General features: G+C 44.6%; 1 protein-coding gene across 1 annotated transcript in view; it reads right to left on the bottom strand.

The window, feature by feature from the left end:
* The window catches only part of Arhgef33 (Rho guanine nucleotide exchange factor 33), a 60,935-nt gene extending 45,646 nt beyond the window's left edge, over positions 1-15,289 (bottom strand). Inside the window, exons 1-6 of the mRNA XM_052186762.1 lie at positions 15,183-15,289; positions 12,015-12,099; positions 5,310-5,419; positions 4,486-4,599; positions 4,309-4,433; positions 3,265-3,314 (exon numbers count right to left, since the gene is read on the bottom strand). Of these exons, the coding sequence (XP_052042722.1) occupies positions 3,265-3,314; positions 4,309-4,433; positions 4,486-4,599; positions 5,310-5,419; positions 12,015-12,099; positions 15,183-15,289 (591 nt within the window). The remainder of the gene's footprint in view (positions 1-3,264; positions 3,315-4,308; positions 4,434-4,485; positions 4,600-5,309; positions 5,420-12,014; positions 12,100-15,182) is intronic.
* Positions 15,290-17,629: the final 2,340 nt, after the last annotated feature.

Genomic DNA, 17,629 nt, shown 5'->3' with positions numbered 1-17,629 from the left:
TTAAAATCGTATTGCCATCTCTTTCAATGGCATCCAACTCTGCCTCACACTGGCTTTTCCAGAAACTCTTTTCTGTGGTGTGACCAACGATCCAGTTTTGCCCGAAGAGGTCTCTGAAAACTTCATGTGTCTGAGGGAGATGGCTGGAGTTGTGCCTCTCTTTGCCACTGACATATTCATTACAAAGAAAACTAGACAATGCAAAGTGAGAATTAACCTAACCTGTGTTATGGGGCATGAGCAAAGATGTCTGTAGAGCCAAAATCACATTGCAGAGACTCTGGTGGGTTTGGTTTGGTTTGGTTTGTTCCTGCCCCTCATATTTTGTTTCTCCTAGATTCTTGTTTAGGTTGGGCTTTGGTTTTGAGACAGAGCCTTGCTTTGCTGCTGGTACTTCTTCTTAGATCTGTTTTGTTGACACAGGGTCCACGTGATGCAGGCTGGCTTTGAACTTCTGACCTTGCCCTTGCCTTCCCCAGCTTTCTGAGTGCTGTGCCACTGCCGCATCCAGCTTGGCCTTTTCATACTGAGCTGTTTAAGAAACACTTTGAAGTTGGTTTGGGTCAGTGAAGATCTTCCTTTTTCCCAACACTATCTCCCACCAGCCGGAATGCCTGCATCAGACCGCTTTGCTTTCAGCTCACCACCCGTGTGTTCAAGTACTAGTTAGTGACTGTGCATAAGCTGTGGTTTATGCCGAGAGCGCCGAGAGCAAAGCACTAAACCCTTGCCTTTTGGTTTACATTCTAGATTAGGAAACAGGAAAACAGATTTTTCTCTTGAGACAGGGTCTCACTATGCAACCCTGGCTAGCCTGTAACTCACTCTGCTTACCAGTCTGGCCTCGAATCTACAGAGATCTACTGCCTTTGTCTGGGCTTGAAGGCTTGCATCACTATTTCCTGTCCTGGAAATATTTTTTTAAAAATCAAGTTAATACAATAGCATCTGCAAGGAATGGAATCTACCAAAAAATGGAAAAATGTTTCCATTGTCCCTCCTAAAGCAGATTGTATTTTCTGACAGTTACCTGCCCTCTTTCCTCTTCCTTGACTCCTTTTTTTGGTTAAAAATTTCTTGGAATTAACAGACTTAGGAAGTGCTCTCTTAAAACAAAGATGGTGTCATCAGTATAGACCAAAGGTTTTCCCAGCTCTAACCCTCCAGCGTGAACTGATATACTTGAATCTGTGGCACAGTGAGAGAATGAGGGCACACCCCCCACCCACAGCTAAATTTAGTCAACTTCAAGGGACTGACCCACATATCTACAACAGATTCCAAATCATGCCTGACTTTCAAGAGGCCTGCACACCCATCCAAAGGTCATAGGCAAGTCAGAGGAGAACAGACAGAGGTGAGCACAGAGGGCACCCAGAGGCCTTGTACCCAAGAGGCAGCACATCAGCATGGAGGAGACCTACCCCGCCCCCAGGCTCTGTTCCGAGCTGGTCACCCTATGTGGAGTAATCTTTCCTAATAGTCCATGTCCCAATGATTGGCTTGTCCTTGGGTACTCGCTCAAATCTCTTAGTCAACAGTAATCCATCTCTTTCCTACTGAAGTATATCAATGCCTTCACTGTAGCCGTTTCCAAAGCCTACCTCTTATGAGCTATTTATTCATCAATGTATTTTCAAGAGTTGCAGACATTCAAAAAAACTAGTAAGTCCATTACCTCTGTTTAATTTCCAGTTGGGCTAAGCAGTAGACTTTGCACATAATAGCTATTCACCAAATATGAATGACATTTGCAGAAGGCTGTTTCTTCTACTCCTTCCCACTGTTGACACTGTTGATCTAAGAGCAGCGCAGTTAACACTGCCTTGTGCTCCTGCTGCTAGCTTGCTCTAGTCAGGCCCACAGGAGAGGAACTCATGCAGGATGCTTCTGTTAGGTTGACTTTAGCAGCATTCAAATTCAGCTCATCTAAATAACATTTCCTCTGAGCTGTCTGCCCCCCACCCCCAGTGAACTCTTGTCTTCTTACTTGAAATAGCTTTAAAACCCAACGCAGGAACCTGGGGGATTGCTGAATAGGTGGAGGTACTTGCCTCTCAGACCTGACACCTGCTCTCTGTCACACAGACCCACATGACAGAAGGAGAGAACTGACTAACACACACATACACACAGATATACACCCATATACACAGATAAACATACACAGAGACACACACACATGCATACACGCATAGACACACAAACATACTCTAACAAGTAAATAAAAATAAATAAATGTAAAAAAAAAAAATGATGAGCCTTTTCCCAGGACCAGCTTAAGCTCTGCCAGCTCTTTCTCATGTAGATTTCAGATAACCGTGTTAAATCTACAAAGAAGCGCAAACTGTCTTTACAAGACAGCAGATGGCAGAGTAAACGACTGTAACTGCTAAGGACAGAACTTTAATTCAATTTCTGGGTGGAAGAGAGAAGCCAAATATATTCTATTTGCACATTGGAGCTGCCCCCTGGAACTCTTGTGGCAAAAATACTTTGCAAAACCTTTTCTTTGTAAAGAACCTAATTATGCCATCGTTTAAACTGAACTTATTTTTTTTCCTGTCACCATTTGTGATGCTAGCACTCCTTTAATTCTCAGTTCTCCCAGGGTGGGTGGAGAGGTAATTAAGAAGATCATATTTTAGCCAGATGGTGGTGGTACATGCCTTTAATCCCAGCAACTCAAGAAGAGAGACACTGAAGGATCGATCTCTGAGTTACAGACTGCTTTACAGAGAGTTCCAGGACAGCTAGAGCTACAAAGAAAGCCCCTGTCTCAAACAGACAAACAAACAAACAGCATATTTCTGAAAATGTTTTTACACAAGGTCTCACTATGTACTCTAAGACAGCCCTGAACTTGCAAAACTGGTGTTTCAGGGTCCTTAGTGTAAGGGGTTGTGATGTGCACCGCAACACCTGACTGAGAAAGACATGCTCCCTCTGTATGCGCTCTAATAGCAATGCTGTTGCCTGCGGTGACCACAATTACAGTGCCATGGGGGCGGGGGAGGGGGGGACAAACAAACAAACAAACAAAAAGAATCAGAGTTGAGGTGCGGTATAGGTACTTTAATTTTGCAAACAGAATAACTTTACTCTGCCAGCTGGTCCTCTCAAAGATTCAAAATGAGTGGCCTGTGCCTTGGCCTTGTTAAAGCCAGGACACCTGGAAGCACCTAAGCGCTAAGCATCGCTGTGTGAGGAGGACAGTCACCACTATTCACAGGGCAGGACTCACAAAAAGGCGTTCGTCTTTACCTGGTAAATCTGTGTGGAAGGGCTATTCACCGGCATGTGTTCATTCTCTCCTGCAGGGAGAAAGAGCTTTGTTCAATCAGTAGGACTTGCTCTGCCTGGCCTCCTGTTGGATACACATAGGAAATAAAGTAACACACAGGAGCCTGTAACTGTGCCTGGCTGACAAGAACCAGATGATTCTGGCTGGTGCCAGTGATGCTCATGTTCATCCCCCACTGGCCAAACTCTACATACTACAGGACAAAATTATCACAGTAGATAACCCTTTCTTACCACAGAGGGAAATTTCTCTACCAAACTCAATGATGTGGTAGTCATTAACTGGCTAGAGGGCATACCCTGGGAGAACCTCCCTATATTCTTAGGGCTGACTAAAGTTTACCTGAGCAGACATAACCTTTCTTTGCCAAGGTTATGGTTGGAATGAATTGTCAACTTTTCACCTAGGAAGCAAACCTCTGGGCACACGTGCCTAGATCAGGGTCGGTCTCTGAGAATGTCTTTGTTAATTCATGCAGAAAGATGCATGATAATTTGGGGCAGGACATTCTCTGATGACCCTGGAGTATATAAAATGGATAGGGAAAGGTGGCCGGAGAAGTGGTTCAGCAATTAGGAACCTTACTGCTTTTGTAGGGGACCTGGGTTTGCTTCCCATTCCTTGTCACTGAGATCTGAGGGATACGGCCCCCTCTTCTGACCTCCGCAGGCACCAAGCATGCATGTGCACATACATATTTGCAGGCACATTTGAAAAAAAAAATGTTTTTCAGAAAATGGAGAAGGGCAAGCACTAACGTGTTTCTCTCTGCTCTTACATGTGGCTGTCACGCGACCAGTCCGGTCAGTCACCTATTGCTGCAACTCTCCGCCATGAGGGACTGTCACCTGGACTTATGCAAACAAGACCCATCTCCCTCAAGCTGTACTTTACCATAGCAACAGGAAAGGGAAGCCAGCCAGGTGGGTGCCTAGCTGTCATGTACCCATCTCAGGAAGAAACATAAACCCTCCCTACTTCTCCCGCCTCGCTCTGATCATCACCAAACTCCTGAAAGCTCACAGCCACAATCAGATGAGGGACTCTAGTCCAATCAGGCAGGCGGGCTGATAGGAAGGACTTGCCAGTGGAAGTTTTTGGAAGATTGTAGGCAGGAATAATGCCCTCACTACAGCCACAGGGAGACACAGGGAAACCTGAAGCTGTCAAAAATCATTTACGACTCAGGGAGAAAACCAGGTTGGCTTAGGAAGTCTCTTTCAGAACCACACGGGTTGGCTGTGAAGAGGTGGCCACCGATGCAGAACATTAGCTCAACCATTTTGCTGCTGCTCCTGCAGCATCACATTGCACAGGGGTCACATCGCACAGAGCAAGCTGCTCTCACGAAACTCCTCACCGTGAGCCTTTGGCTGCATGGGTGTGCACAAAGTTCTCCTTAGGCATACTGGTATAGACCCCTCCCCCTTGGAGGACCCAGCCTCCATATGTTAGCCTTATAACTAATATATAACCTCAGCCTAGAATCTGGACTCGGTAGAGGCTGTCCCTATAAAATCCCAATGGTTTGAGGTTACCGAACCTCTCCAGACAAGCTTAGAGTAAGGATAATTTAACCCATTTTATACTGTGTCCAAACAAATGACAAGAAGCAAGACTGAGAAACACAAATCAGGACCTTAGGCCTAAATGTGACACTTTGTAGTTGTCATCCGACTGTTCTCTGACTGCTCTCTCCATCGGAAATGTCAAGAGTGACTGCTTCTGTCTAGTGAACAGGGAAAAGAGCGTCTGTTTGTTCTTCTAGGACAGCCTGGGAGGGGCCCAGGTCTATTAGGGAGTGCGCCTTCTTCCACAGGGCCTGAGGCAGTCCTCAGGTTATCACTGAGGAAGAGAAGGACTCAAGCCATGTTACACCTGTGGCATTTCCTGTATCCCAGCAAGTCTATGTCCCCAAGGTGAGGACAGAAAAATGGCATTTGGTAGGACAGATTGACACCTGAGTTTCCTGGAGGCCAAGCTCCAGCGCAGCTGGGGATCTGACCTTGCTTTGTTTTGGGTTTTTCCATGGTGCCCGTCGCTTCTCTCCGCCAGCTCACTCTTCAGCATTGCGTCATCCTCGCCCTGGGTCAGGCCACCTCCCCTTCCCTGCACCTGCCAATTAAAGAATTAAGGATATCTGGTAGTACTCTGAGGATACTAAACTGGTTTTATGGATTAGCTAAACACAGCTAAAGGGTAAACAATTTCAAAAGAATAAATTGCTAAACCGAGTAAGCCTTTAACTTGAAACTTAAAGTCAGGGACTGAAGAGATGGCTCAGAAGTTAAGAGCACTGACTCCTTGTTTAGAGGACCTGGATTCAATTCCCAGCAACCAGATGGCAGCTCACAACTGTCCAGTTCCTAGGAACTCTCCAGTTCTCTAGTTCCAGGAAAGCTGACTGTCTTACAAACTTACAATCAGATAAAAACATCAATGCACATAATATAAAAATAAATAAATATTTAAAAAAGCAAAGTCAGATATTTTACTTTATTATTGTTAAGGAGGGGCACATACCATGACATGAACATGGAGGTCAGAGGAGAGCTTTGTGGACTCGGGGTCCTCCTTGTACCTTTATGTGGGTGCTGGGACCAAACTCGGGTCATGAGGCGCCTAAGGCAAGTGCTCTTACCAGGTGAACCATCTCACTGGCCTGCAGATATCATTTTATAACTATGAAATTCATTGCTAAAAAATATGGTAGTTTTTAATGCATGACATTCTCCTTTGGATCCAATCAAATGGCTTTATTTAATGGTTTTATTAGCTAGTTGCTGTTTAGGAAAATTACCCTAAGAAGAAAATCCTCAGCAAGAAGGAAGGGCAGCAAGTCCGTGTCTAGCCACCATTTTTAGTTCCTGGTGTCCTTTGTGCACAGGAGAAGCCTAGCAAATGTGGGCAGGCCCTTGCGACCTCACGGCGCGAAGACGCAAGTTCAGAACGCAGTCCAGTTCAAGGAGAGAATGCGAAGGCTGGGCCCCACTTAGCCATTCTGCATCTCCCCCTTTTGGTATTTTAACCCTTTCTCCTGTTGGCTCAATTCCCCCATCTTGTGAACCTCCCACTACGAAGGCTGACAGTGCCCAATTCTCCCAGCCTCCCATACCTCAGGCTTGATGAATATGACATAGGGATTAATGCTTTTTTTTTTCTTTGTAGACAGTATCTCATATATTTAGATTGGTCCCAAACTCTGTGGAGCCAAGCTTGGCCTTGAAGTTCCTGGTTTCCCCAGCCCCTACCTCCTGAATGCTGAATTACAGGCATTATACCTTTATACCCAGTTTTTGGTTGTTTGTTTGGTTGTTTGGTTAGGTGTGTGTGTGTGTGTGTGTGTGTGTGTGTGTGTGTGTGTGTGTGTGTTGATCAATATAACTTAGAAATCTTGTTCTATTTAGTTAATTACAAAAGCAAAAGTAATTATAACCACCCACACAGCCTAGTGCTGGAGAAGGTGAAGACGGGAGAGGCCGGAGCTGCAGCCCTGAGAGTATGGCGGCCGCAAAGGGCAACGTGTGGCCTAGCCCGACTCGGGGCACAGACAGCCTTCCACGTGACCTGCTGCCAGGATGGTATCCTCTGTCCCCAGAAGAACAGGCCCTGGTTCCCAAGTATAATCTATGAGCCGTATGCAGTGATGGCATGGGGCACGGTGACTACAGAAGTTCCCTGGTGTCTCCTAGCATGGGAGGGATCCATGTACAAATGGCACCCCCCAGACTCGAGGTTGAACTGAGGTTACTGGGTGCCCAGACCTAGACATGCATATCAGGAATTGTGTGCACACACCCTTCACCCGTTTCATAGAATATCATGTGTAAACAGCTCTTCTTCGGGTTCTTGGCCTTCATGATTTCCATGTTCTGGGCGGGGCAGACGCTCCCCTGCTACAAGCCTGTGGGGCTGAAGCAGAGCCTTTATAATATTCTATACTTGGAACCGGACAGCAATCCCACCAAAGAACCTGAGCCGGTCGACCTCAGAACACAGAGTTTCTATGGTGGTGGATTTAAGATTTGTTGTGATTTGTGTGTCTGTGTCTGTGTGAATGAAAGCCACGCGTGTGCTTGCGGAGGCCAGAGGAAGTGTTAGATCCTCTGGAGTTGGCACTGCAGACAGCTGCGAGCGCTCTGGCGTGAGTGGTGAGTCCCAACGTGGGTCCTGTGGAAGGGCAGTGAGCAGTCTTAACAGATGTCTGCTTTTCTTCTGAATCAGTCTGGCCAATGGGAAGCTTAACAGGTTTTAGTTCTTGTCAGTCAGGCAGATGGCTGACCAGTATTATTTACTAGTTATTTCTGCTAACTGCCCAGCTGCTGAATGTTTCTCTGTGTCCTTACTGGAGCGGTGGCTTTGTCACTCTGTAGATTACCTATTCCTCTGAGTTGACATTTTTTTCATCGGTTGCTTGTTACATAACAATTAGAGAAAATACTATATAACAGAGAGAATCACATGCTATAGTGTTGCCATCATCTAGTTTTTAAATTATTTTTTATCTTATTCTTTTTGCCTGCATGTATGTCTGTGTTCCACATGTGTGCAGTGCCAATAGAGGCAAAAAAAAAAAAATATTGAGTCACCTAGAACTCGAGCTGTAGACAGTTGTAACCATATTGGTGCTACGAATCACACCAGGGCCCTCTGGAAGAGCAGCCAACACTCTGAGCTGCTGAGCCGTCGCTCCAGTTCCATACTTTTTTTTTTTCCTAATCACTTTTGTTATTGAAACATGTAGTAGAATTCAAGGCAAGCCACTGTTTTTTCCTAATTTCTGCTAGGTTTCTTGAATTTACTTTAAAGCTCTCTGAAGACCACAAGATTATATTTTCCCCTAAATTTTCCTCAGGATTCTTCTGTTTTTTTTTTTTTTTTTTAAGTGATTGAATCATCTAGAGCTTGGTTTTATGTGTAGGACAGGAGAACAGTCTACTTCCTTATCTTCCAGATGTAAAGCTGGCACCTGCACAGGTTAAGAGGGCCATCTTTCTTCATGGAACTGGAATTTCAATTTTGTAACATTAAATTTCCATATACCCTGAACTCTTTCTTTTATGTATATCTACCACCTATCTATGTACCTATCTATCTGTGTGTCTACGTATCTCTATCTATCTATCTATCTATCTATCTATCAACCTCCAAATGACAGGTTGTAGTCTTTAGTGTATTAAAAAAAATTGGTAAGTGTCTGGAGAGGTGGCTCAGAGGTTATGAGGACCTGAGTTCAGTTTCCAGCACTACATCAGGTGTCTCAAAACCATCTGTAATTCTAATTCTAGAAAATATAGTGCTTCTGTCCTTTGGTGACTCTAGCATTTACCTGAGCACACCGTGCACACTTGTGCATGCCTGCGTGCACATGTGTACACACACACACACACACACACACACACACAATAACATTCTAAATTTAAAATAACAAAAATAAATCTTTAAAAAATATTTGGTGAGATGAGCTATTGCTCTTTTTTTATAACTTGTTCTTCCTGGTCTTTCTTTTATTATATAAACAAAGTCCAAAAACATTATACCCATGACAAGAAGAAGAAGAAGAAGAAGAAGAAGAAGAAGAAGAAGAAGAAGAAGAAGAAGAAGGAGGAGGAGGAGGAGGAGGAGGAGGAGGAGGAGGAGGAGGAGGAGGAGGAGAAAAAGAAGAAGAAGAAGTTCTCACTGGTTAGATTTCATCGAGGGCAGCCATGCTCACGGCGCAGCACGACAGTAAATAAAAGCAAGTGACTAAAGTCAAAAAAAAAAAAAAAAAAAAAAAGAAGAAGAAGAAGAAGTTCTCATTGGAATTGTGCCAGGTTTATGGTAATTGGGAGAACAGGAATTTTTCTTTTTCCAAATCTTATCCAAGCTGGACGTGGTAACACATATCTTTTCTCCCAGCACTTGGGAGACAGAGACAAGCAGATTTCTATGAGTTCAAGGCCAGCCTGATCTATATGGCCAGCCAAGGATACATAATAAGAATCTGTCTCAGACAAACAAAAAAAGACAAACAAACAAAATCCTATCCAAGAGAACTTCAGTTCTTTCCAGTTTTTCAATAGTTTCATAATTTTCTTGTTATAAATCTGTACCCTTTTTTTTAAGGTTTTGGTTTTTTTTTTGTTTTTTTGTTTTTGTTTTTGTTTTTGTTTTTGTTTTTTTTTGAGACAGGGTTTTACAATGTAGCACAGCCTTGCCTGGACTTTCCCTTGTCTACCCTCAGACTCATGGTAATCCTCCTGCCTTGGCCTCCCAAGTGCTGGGATTACAAGTATGAACCACCATGTATGGTCAGGCTCCTGTAATTTTTTGAAGGCTTGTTTATTGTATTTTCTGTAGATATGTTTTTCTTCCATATATGCATGTATATTACATGTGTGCCTGCTTTTCACAGAGGTTAAAAAGGTTGTCAGGTCCCCGGAAATAGTTACAGCTGGTTGTGAGCTGCCATGTCGGTGCTGGGAACGGAACCCAGGTCCTCTGGAAGGCCAGTAAGGGCTCTTACGACCAGAGCCATCTCTTCACACTAACGATCCTGCACTTTTAAATGTATTAAGTACTTTGTAAGTCTTTGCTATAAATGTTTTGAATAACATTTCCCCCGCATTCTTATACATAGCTGGCTGTGTAGTCTCTATTTATGTGTACTTATTTTTACATTCACCTATCATACTAAATCTCTTCATCGTTTATGTAAAATGTAAAATATTTACTTATTAAGTGATTCCTACAGGTGATCTTAGCTAAAAGTCAGAGAAGCAATTATTAGGTGATTTTTATCCTTTTTTTTTTCCTGTTTGTTTTGAGGTGTTAGACAGCAGGTATGAGCCCTTACGCCTGCTGGGCAAGGGCTCTGCCACTGAGTCACACTCAGTCATACTTCCGTCCTTACCTCAGAACCCTCGTGCTAAGGATCCCACTGTCCCACCTTACGGCGGCTGCTAGAGTTTTCAGAATCACTTTTAGTAATAATGTGGAAAGAAAAGATCTCTATTTAGGACTGCTTGGACTCCCTTCTATGCCTGGGCCTGTAGCTCAGTGGAGGGCTTTCCTCTTGCTCATGATGCTCTGTGGTTGATCCCCAGTGCCTTACAAACCAGGTGAATGCACCCCTGAAATCCCAGAACTGGGAGGTAGAAAGGCTAGAGTATCACAAGTTCAAGGTCATCATTTGGATACATATAGAATAACAGGCCAGCCTGGGCTACATGAGGCCAGCCTGGGCTACATGAGACCTGTTCTTAGAAACAAAACAATAGTAATACTAATAATAAGCACTAGGACCATAAGTTAATGGATGGCAGGAGGACTCATGAGTGCTCCTGTCACTGACACTTTCCCCACAGAGCGTCAACATGGTTGACTGCTGCGTGAGGTGAAAATGGCTGCCTCTCCCTCCTTCCATCATTCTTAGTTAACTGAGTATCACTGACATCATGGATGAAAAAAATAACTGTAACTTTTATATTTAAGCAAGATTTACAGAAAGGATTTTTTTTCTGAGATAAGGTCTCATTATGTTTCCTAGGCTGATCCCCCTGCCTCAACCTAACTTTCTGGGATCGCAAGCACACACCGTCACACCCAACTCTCCTCCTAGGCTGAACCCCAGGACCAACTGAAGTGTGTCCTCCTACTAATGAGGAATATAGACTGAAAAGCACATTTGGAGGGGAGAATAACAAGATTCCATGGGAAAGTAGCATTACTTTTCTAGAAAATGTCTTACGGCAATTCCAGATCTTTCTTCTTGTAAGCTACCCATTCTGTGCTGAGAATTCCTCCCTCTCAGAACCCAGGAATTAATTAATTAATGTGCTGTTAGGAATTCATTTCAATGTGGGTTCAGGCTGAGGCCAGTGCTATACCACGGGCTGTCCTCGGTCCGCTGCAATTCTATACTCTGACTGGACAGTCTTTGAGTCAGTATCTACCATGAAATAATAAGTGTCCCTCGCCGGCCGGCGTGGCTTATGCGCCCCCTTTCCCTAGATTTCCTTGCATCTCCACAGTTGCAGAGCTGGCCTTTAAAATATGCATCTGGGTCTTGGCAGATCTTTGAGGAAACACTGCTAAAGCTTTAGAAACCATCTGTTCATCTCCCCTGCTCATGCCGATCTGTATACAAAGCAATGGTTTCCAGCTTACTCTCTTTGACATCTCCAGGACTGATCTCTGCCCATGGCTTTCTGTCTCTGCCCCTATTTGTGTCTCTGTCTGTCTCCCACCAGTTGTCCTCCTTTCTGACTGTCCTCGAACCTGGAGCTTCTGTTTTCCCACTAGGCTGCCAACCAGCAAACCACAGATATGTTCCAACCACCCCCACCCCCAGGATGCTGGGGTGACAGGCTTGGGAGACCACATCCAGCTCATTACAAGAATGCTAGGATCAGAACTCGGGTCCCTGTGGTTGTGCAACAAGCATTCCTAACTACTGACCGGTCTGTCTAGGATGACCTCAAACTCATACACAGCTGAAGTTGCCCTAGAACTTCCGATCCTCCAGCCTCTAGCTCTCAAGAGCTGGGATTATAAGCATGTGCCACCACGTCCAGTTTATGTGGTACTGGGCACTAAATGTGGGTCTCTTCTGCAAGCAAGGTGCTCTACCCAACTGAGCTCCAGCTCCACCAGGTTTTCTTGAGTGCTTTGGGGGGCTAAGCAGAAGCTTCAGGGTTCTGATTCCGCCTCTATATCCCCCACACAATACCTGCATTTGTTTGATTCCAGTGCTGTAATTTTTGGAAAGGATTTCCCTTTTTAAAATCTGTTTCTGCTGTTCAAAAGCAAAGGTTCTAAAATTGTAAATACATAGAAACAGAAACACAGAAACTTGCATCTAAAACAGGAAGGCCGAACTGTCATGAAATTAGGTGGAAAACTGCATTGTAAAATTAACAGGGATCTGAAGAAGACTGCAGGCTCTCTGCCCCTCCCCCAGGGTGACCTAGAATGCACACCCTCCTTCCCTACATACACGCACAATTACAAGAACTCGGGCTTGCCTATTACTTTCCAATCACTGCTGGGACCGAAATGGAAATGTTGGCACTTTGGGGAATTGAAATTAATTGAAAGCAGACTTGAGTTAATTTCCACTTCAGTGTCCTTTGTTGAATGGGTCTTCAGTGCATATTTCTAATTTAATAGAACAAGAACTTTTCGTGTTGGGGGAAGGGTGCCAAGGAAGTATTTCCCCTGAAACTTAAATAATTCATCAAGATAAAGCCTGCAAACATGATCAGAAAAAAAAGTCTACATGACCTCTGTGATGTCCAACAACTACTGAAGACATTGTGTGAAGCACTTGTATTGGTTTTCTTTTTTCCCAATGTTAGCTAAAATCAACATCGATTAATGATGAATAGCACTGGCTTGTGTGTACGTGATGGTGATTAATGCAGAGTCAGAGACACTGTCCTTGGTCATCAGTGGGCACAGTGCTTACTCCCGGGCATTTTACAGACTGAAACTCACCTCAGAGCGTTAAGTGTTTGCCCTCACTACACAAGTGTACCGCCTACGCATGGTGGTTAGTTTTCTAGTTTTCTCTGTTTAATTGCTTCTTGCCACAGCAGCCACCATTAAAAAAGATAGCACAGCAAAATAAATAAGTAAATAGAAATAAAGCATTGATTCCTTTGTGGACTCTGTACCTACTTGATTTCTGAGTTTATGGTTGTTTAGTTTTGAGAGAAAAAGATCTTGCTATGGAGATCTGCCTGGCCTGGAAATCAACATGGAGCCCACGATGGCGTCAAACTCAGAGCAACCCTTTTGCCTCTGTCTCCCAACTACTTTCTAACTCTTTGAATAAAACAGATTGAGTGGATGACTTTAAAAAGAAAGGGAGCCTGGCAGAGTGATGAGGGAAAGACTGAGGGCAAAGAAGAGGAGAGGATGGTTGGGGCACTTGGGCAGCTGGTAACGGTGCCTGCTACCAAGCCTCGTGGCCTGAGGTCCAGAGAACTAATCCCAGCAACTGGTCCTCTGACCTTTACATAGTGTCCCATGGGTGCACGCTCTCACACACACAAGGGAACTGTGACTGCCAGCTCAAAGAACACCGAACTGTGCTGGTGAAATGCTGTGTGCGCTTTCTCACAGACACTTTTCCTTTGTGCATTCTCAGAGCCCCATTAAGTATCCCAGATTAGCCACGAACTTGGAATTCTTCTGACTCTGCCTGTCGCACCAACGCACCTGACACTAAGCAAAAGTTAGCTGGTGAGATGGACTGCTTTCTAGACATTCGAGAATTGGTGCCTTTGAATCTGAAGAGAAGTTAAGCAGCACAAATATCTGTGTGAAGGACCGAAAAGAGGGTCAAGCCAGGTTCGGGATCACACGCCTGCAATCTCAGCTCTCTGGAGGCAGATGCAGAAGGCTTTTTGAATTCAAGGTCAGCCCTGGCAACATCGCAAGACTCTGAGAAAGGGAGGGGAGGGTGAAAGAGGGGAGAGGAGAGGAGGGGAGGGGAGAACGGGAGTGGGGGATGGGGAGGAGGACAGTCTGTTATTGATCCTTTCGAATAAAGTCCAAATAATCTCACAGGAAATTTTTAAAAATAGCAATGACTTGTTATATAATCTACTGCAAATGAAATACATATAAGTCACTGAAGCCATTTTAGGATTCTGATATTAAATCTACTCTAAAATGATGAATTCTCACATATCTTAAGTAAAATAGCATAAAACAATGCATAATACTATAATACATATAATTTGCTCTAGAATATATTTGTAAATCTGTTTGTATAATTTAGTAATCAACATAATAAAATAAAGTAAAAACTATAATGTGACCCTCTCATCGGAAGTCATCCGATGAGAGAAAACAAGTCTCATGACATGTAATGACATGGTGTTTAAATTAAGTGTGTCATGAGGGCTGAAGAGATGGGTTAGCACTGGCTGGCTGCACTTTCAGAGGACCCAGGTTCGATTCCCATCACCCACATGGTAACTCAAGCCATGTGTAACTCCAGATCCAGGTAACCTGACTCCTTTTCTGGCTTCTGTGAGCATCAGGCACAAAATGAGTTACACAGGCATATGTGTGTGAGCCAGGCAAAGCACTCACACACAGTGTGTATTAGTTTATTTTTAAATTAATAAATGAAGGTCTCTCAAAGATTGCCTCAGCCTCCCAACTACTTTCTTATGCCTATGTCAAAACTGAATCATCACCTGTGGTTGAGGACAGCGCATGCATGCACGCTGCCTCCCTACGCTGCAAGAAACTGAAGACCCAGGGCGAGCGTCCATCCTCCTCCCCAGCTCCAACACCACACTCCCCAAAGGTCCTCAGGTGGTCTCAAAAAATGTCTGAGAAAGTGATGTGAATTTTCACCTAGCAGACTATGAGAAACATGGTATTTACTACAGACTCCATTCCAAATAATAATTGGAAGAGTCATTCAGTGGTCAAGTGCAGGTCCTGGGTTCGTTTCCCAATACCAAAAATTAATGGATAGATAGATGAGAAAAACAAAACTCAGCACAGCAAAGTTCCCCTGTGAGAAATCCTGCACCCAGCAGCGGGCTTGAAGCCAGCAGGACTCCTAAACAACTCTCATGTTCCAAACCAACTGTGGTGCTCCACCATTGCCCTGGTGTGTCCGGAGCCCATGAGAATCTAGACAACGCACTCAGAGCAGACACTTTCTTAGCTCAGAAGCACATAGAACATTCTTTCTGATGTAACATCAGACTGTCACTGATCCTCCAACCATACCCCATTATCATGTTACTCTATTCACTTGGGATTGGGTAACTGGCTGAGTTGTTGAGGTTTGCTCAGACCTGGCAGAAGGAAAGCATGGCGGCCTGCTCTCTCAGCCAGGGCCTGCCTTGAGGTGAATGAGTTTGAGTACATGTTTAAGTCTCGTGGAAGATGACGCAACTCATCAAAATTCAGGCCCTTCTTCTTCCAGCGGCCCCTCGGCCTCTTGTTATTGCTGGGTGCACTTGAGTGTGTCATAGTGGCTTTTGATGGCCTGGGTATTTCCTGAGCTGTGGATCTGTCAGGAAAGTCTTCTGTCGTTCTTCCTACCCTGACTAGATTTTCTTCAGTCTCTGTTTCTCATCGGGGACTCTCAGTGAGAGGGAAAGCACATGCCTTTAATCCCTGCAATTGGGAAGCATAGGCAGGCAGATCTCTATGAGTTCAAGGCCAACCTGATCTCTATAGCAAGTTCCAGACCAGCCAGGGCTACATAGTGGGACTCTGTCACAAAGAAACCATCTATTTAAGTAAAACAAAAACAAAAAACAAAGTGACATTCATTGTCCCTGGTAAGGCCACCTGCAAGTGAAAAGGGACAGCTAAAGACCCAGAGGGACAGTCCTGGCCTCCAGAGAAAGTTCCCTCCAGCCAGGAAAATCCTGTTTGCAGAGATGGGGGTGGAGATCCCTTGAGGGAAACTAAGTAGTTAGTTGTCATGGGGAAATACTTCATCTGCTGAAGCCAAGAAATTGCAGGTCTTGCAAGTCCCAAATGAGGTGGCTGAGTCCACGCACTTTGTAAAATAGCTCATCAGTTGCCAGGGCCTATTTTAGGTGAGACGGGGAAGCAGGTTATCACTGCTTCTCCTGGGAGAAGGTTTTTCATCATTCCAATAAAAGGACATCCAATTTGGATCTGCCTTTGGCACTTTGGGGGCTGTTAGGAAAACAGTAAAATGCAGTCTTCAGAATGATCGTACCTTCCCACCACTGCCCAGTGAGAGCAGACTCCAGAAGCTAGGAATCACAGACAACATTTTGAAAATCTTTGACTTTGAAAACATGGGTCATAGTCAGTGTACCCTGAAGGTCAATGATATTCTGTAGCCACTAATACTATAACCTCATCCTTCAGAATCCTCATCTATAAGCCATGTGTGGGCCACCTAAGGATCTCAGTCCTGCCTGAACCCTCCGCCCCAGGCAACTCAAGTCCTGTTCACCAAAGGGCAGTTATGGCCTCCAAGGAGTGGCTCATGCAGGTTTTTGTTTGTTTCGTGAAGCCGGGTCTCCAGTAGCCCAAGCTCTCTGTGCGATGGAGGATGACCTTGGACTGAACTGGTGATCCTCCTGCCTCTGCTTCCTAAGTGCTGGGATTATAGGCATACACCACAGCCTTTCTTTCTATGCAGTATCAGGCATCAAGCCTAGGGTTTAATGCATGCTTGATAAGCAGGCTGCCAACTCTACCTTAACCCTACCTCAGTGGTTTTTAACTGTCACCTATCCTTACTAAGTCAAGTTATCATCTAACTCATCATTATTAGGATTCAGTGGCACAACTTATATATATAATCCTATTTTTATCTTAGGCAGTCTCAGCTAACCTAGGCTAATCTCCACCTTGTTGCATAGCCGACAGTGCCCTTGGAGTCCTGCTTGGCCTGCCTCCACCTCCTGAGTGCTGGGATTATCCACGCCTCACCAAGCTTACGTTTTCTTCATCAATGAGCAGTGTGTACATTCTTCATTACTTTTATTATTTTATATTTTCATCTTATTCCATGTATGACTCCCTCTGACCCAGACTAAGACCTACTGACTCCAACCTATTCCTTTTTAGAGACTGGGTCACACCAGTAGACTGGACCTGTAAGGAGTGCTCCTGGCTAAACCTCCTGAGTATTGAGAATACGGGCATGCACTCCACCCAGACTGTAGCCAAATGCATACAATTCTTACAGCCAGTTGGCTGATTCAGGAACAAAGAGGACAGCCCTTCTATCCAGAGTCCAGAACAGGGACAGACAAGCACTAACAATTGTCCTCTGACCCCACACGTGTGCCTTCTGTACTCTTTGCCCCATACAAATGAGTAATGACTGTAGTGAACAAATGTGAAGGGGGGAGGGGTTGAACCAAGCCAGGTGTGATGGTGCACACTTCTGAGCACTCCACTAGGGAGACTGAGGCGTGGTGAAAAGTTCCAGGCCATCCTAGGTTGCATAGTGAGACCTTTTCTCAAACAACACTGTAATACGTGGCGGCTAGATATGTTCAAATTCCTCAGCGTCTTGTTTTAATTTGGAACAATTTAGGAGACAAATAAATTAATAAACAATGGGACAGCTGGGCACAGTAGCACTCGCCTGTTGGGTCACCTAAGTCCAGGAATTCAAGGCCAGCCTGGGAAACACAGCGATACCTGGCACTAAAAGTAAATAAATAAGGTGCTCCACCCTCACCTTCCAGCTGAATTACAAGGTTCTTGTCACTCAGATAATTGGAAAGAAATCCTATTCTGTATGACTTTTCAGTGCGTATTGAAAGGCACCGAACACCCTCCCTGGGAACGAGTCCTTGGCGCTGCTGAGCA

Source organism: Apodemus sylvaticus, chromosome 6 (genome assembly GCF_947179515.1).
Source record: "Apodemus sylvaticus chromosome 6, mApoSyl1.1, whole genome shotgun sequence".
Lineage (NCBI taxonomy): Eukaryota > Metazoa > Chordata > Mammalia > Rodentia > Muridae > Apodemus > Apodemus sylvaticus.
Note: the sequence above shows the minus strand (reverse complement) of the source record. Positions and strands in the feature narration are given on the sequence as shown.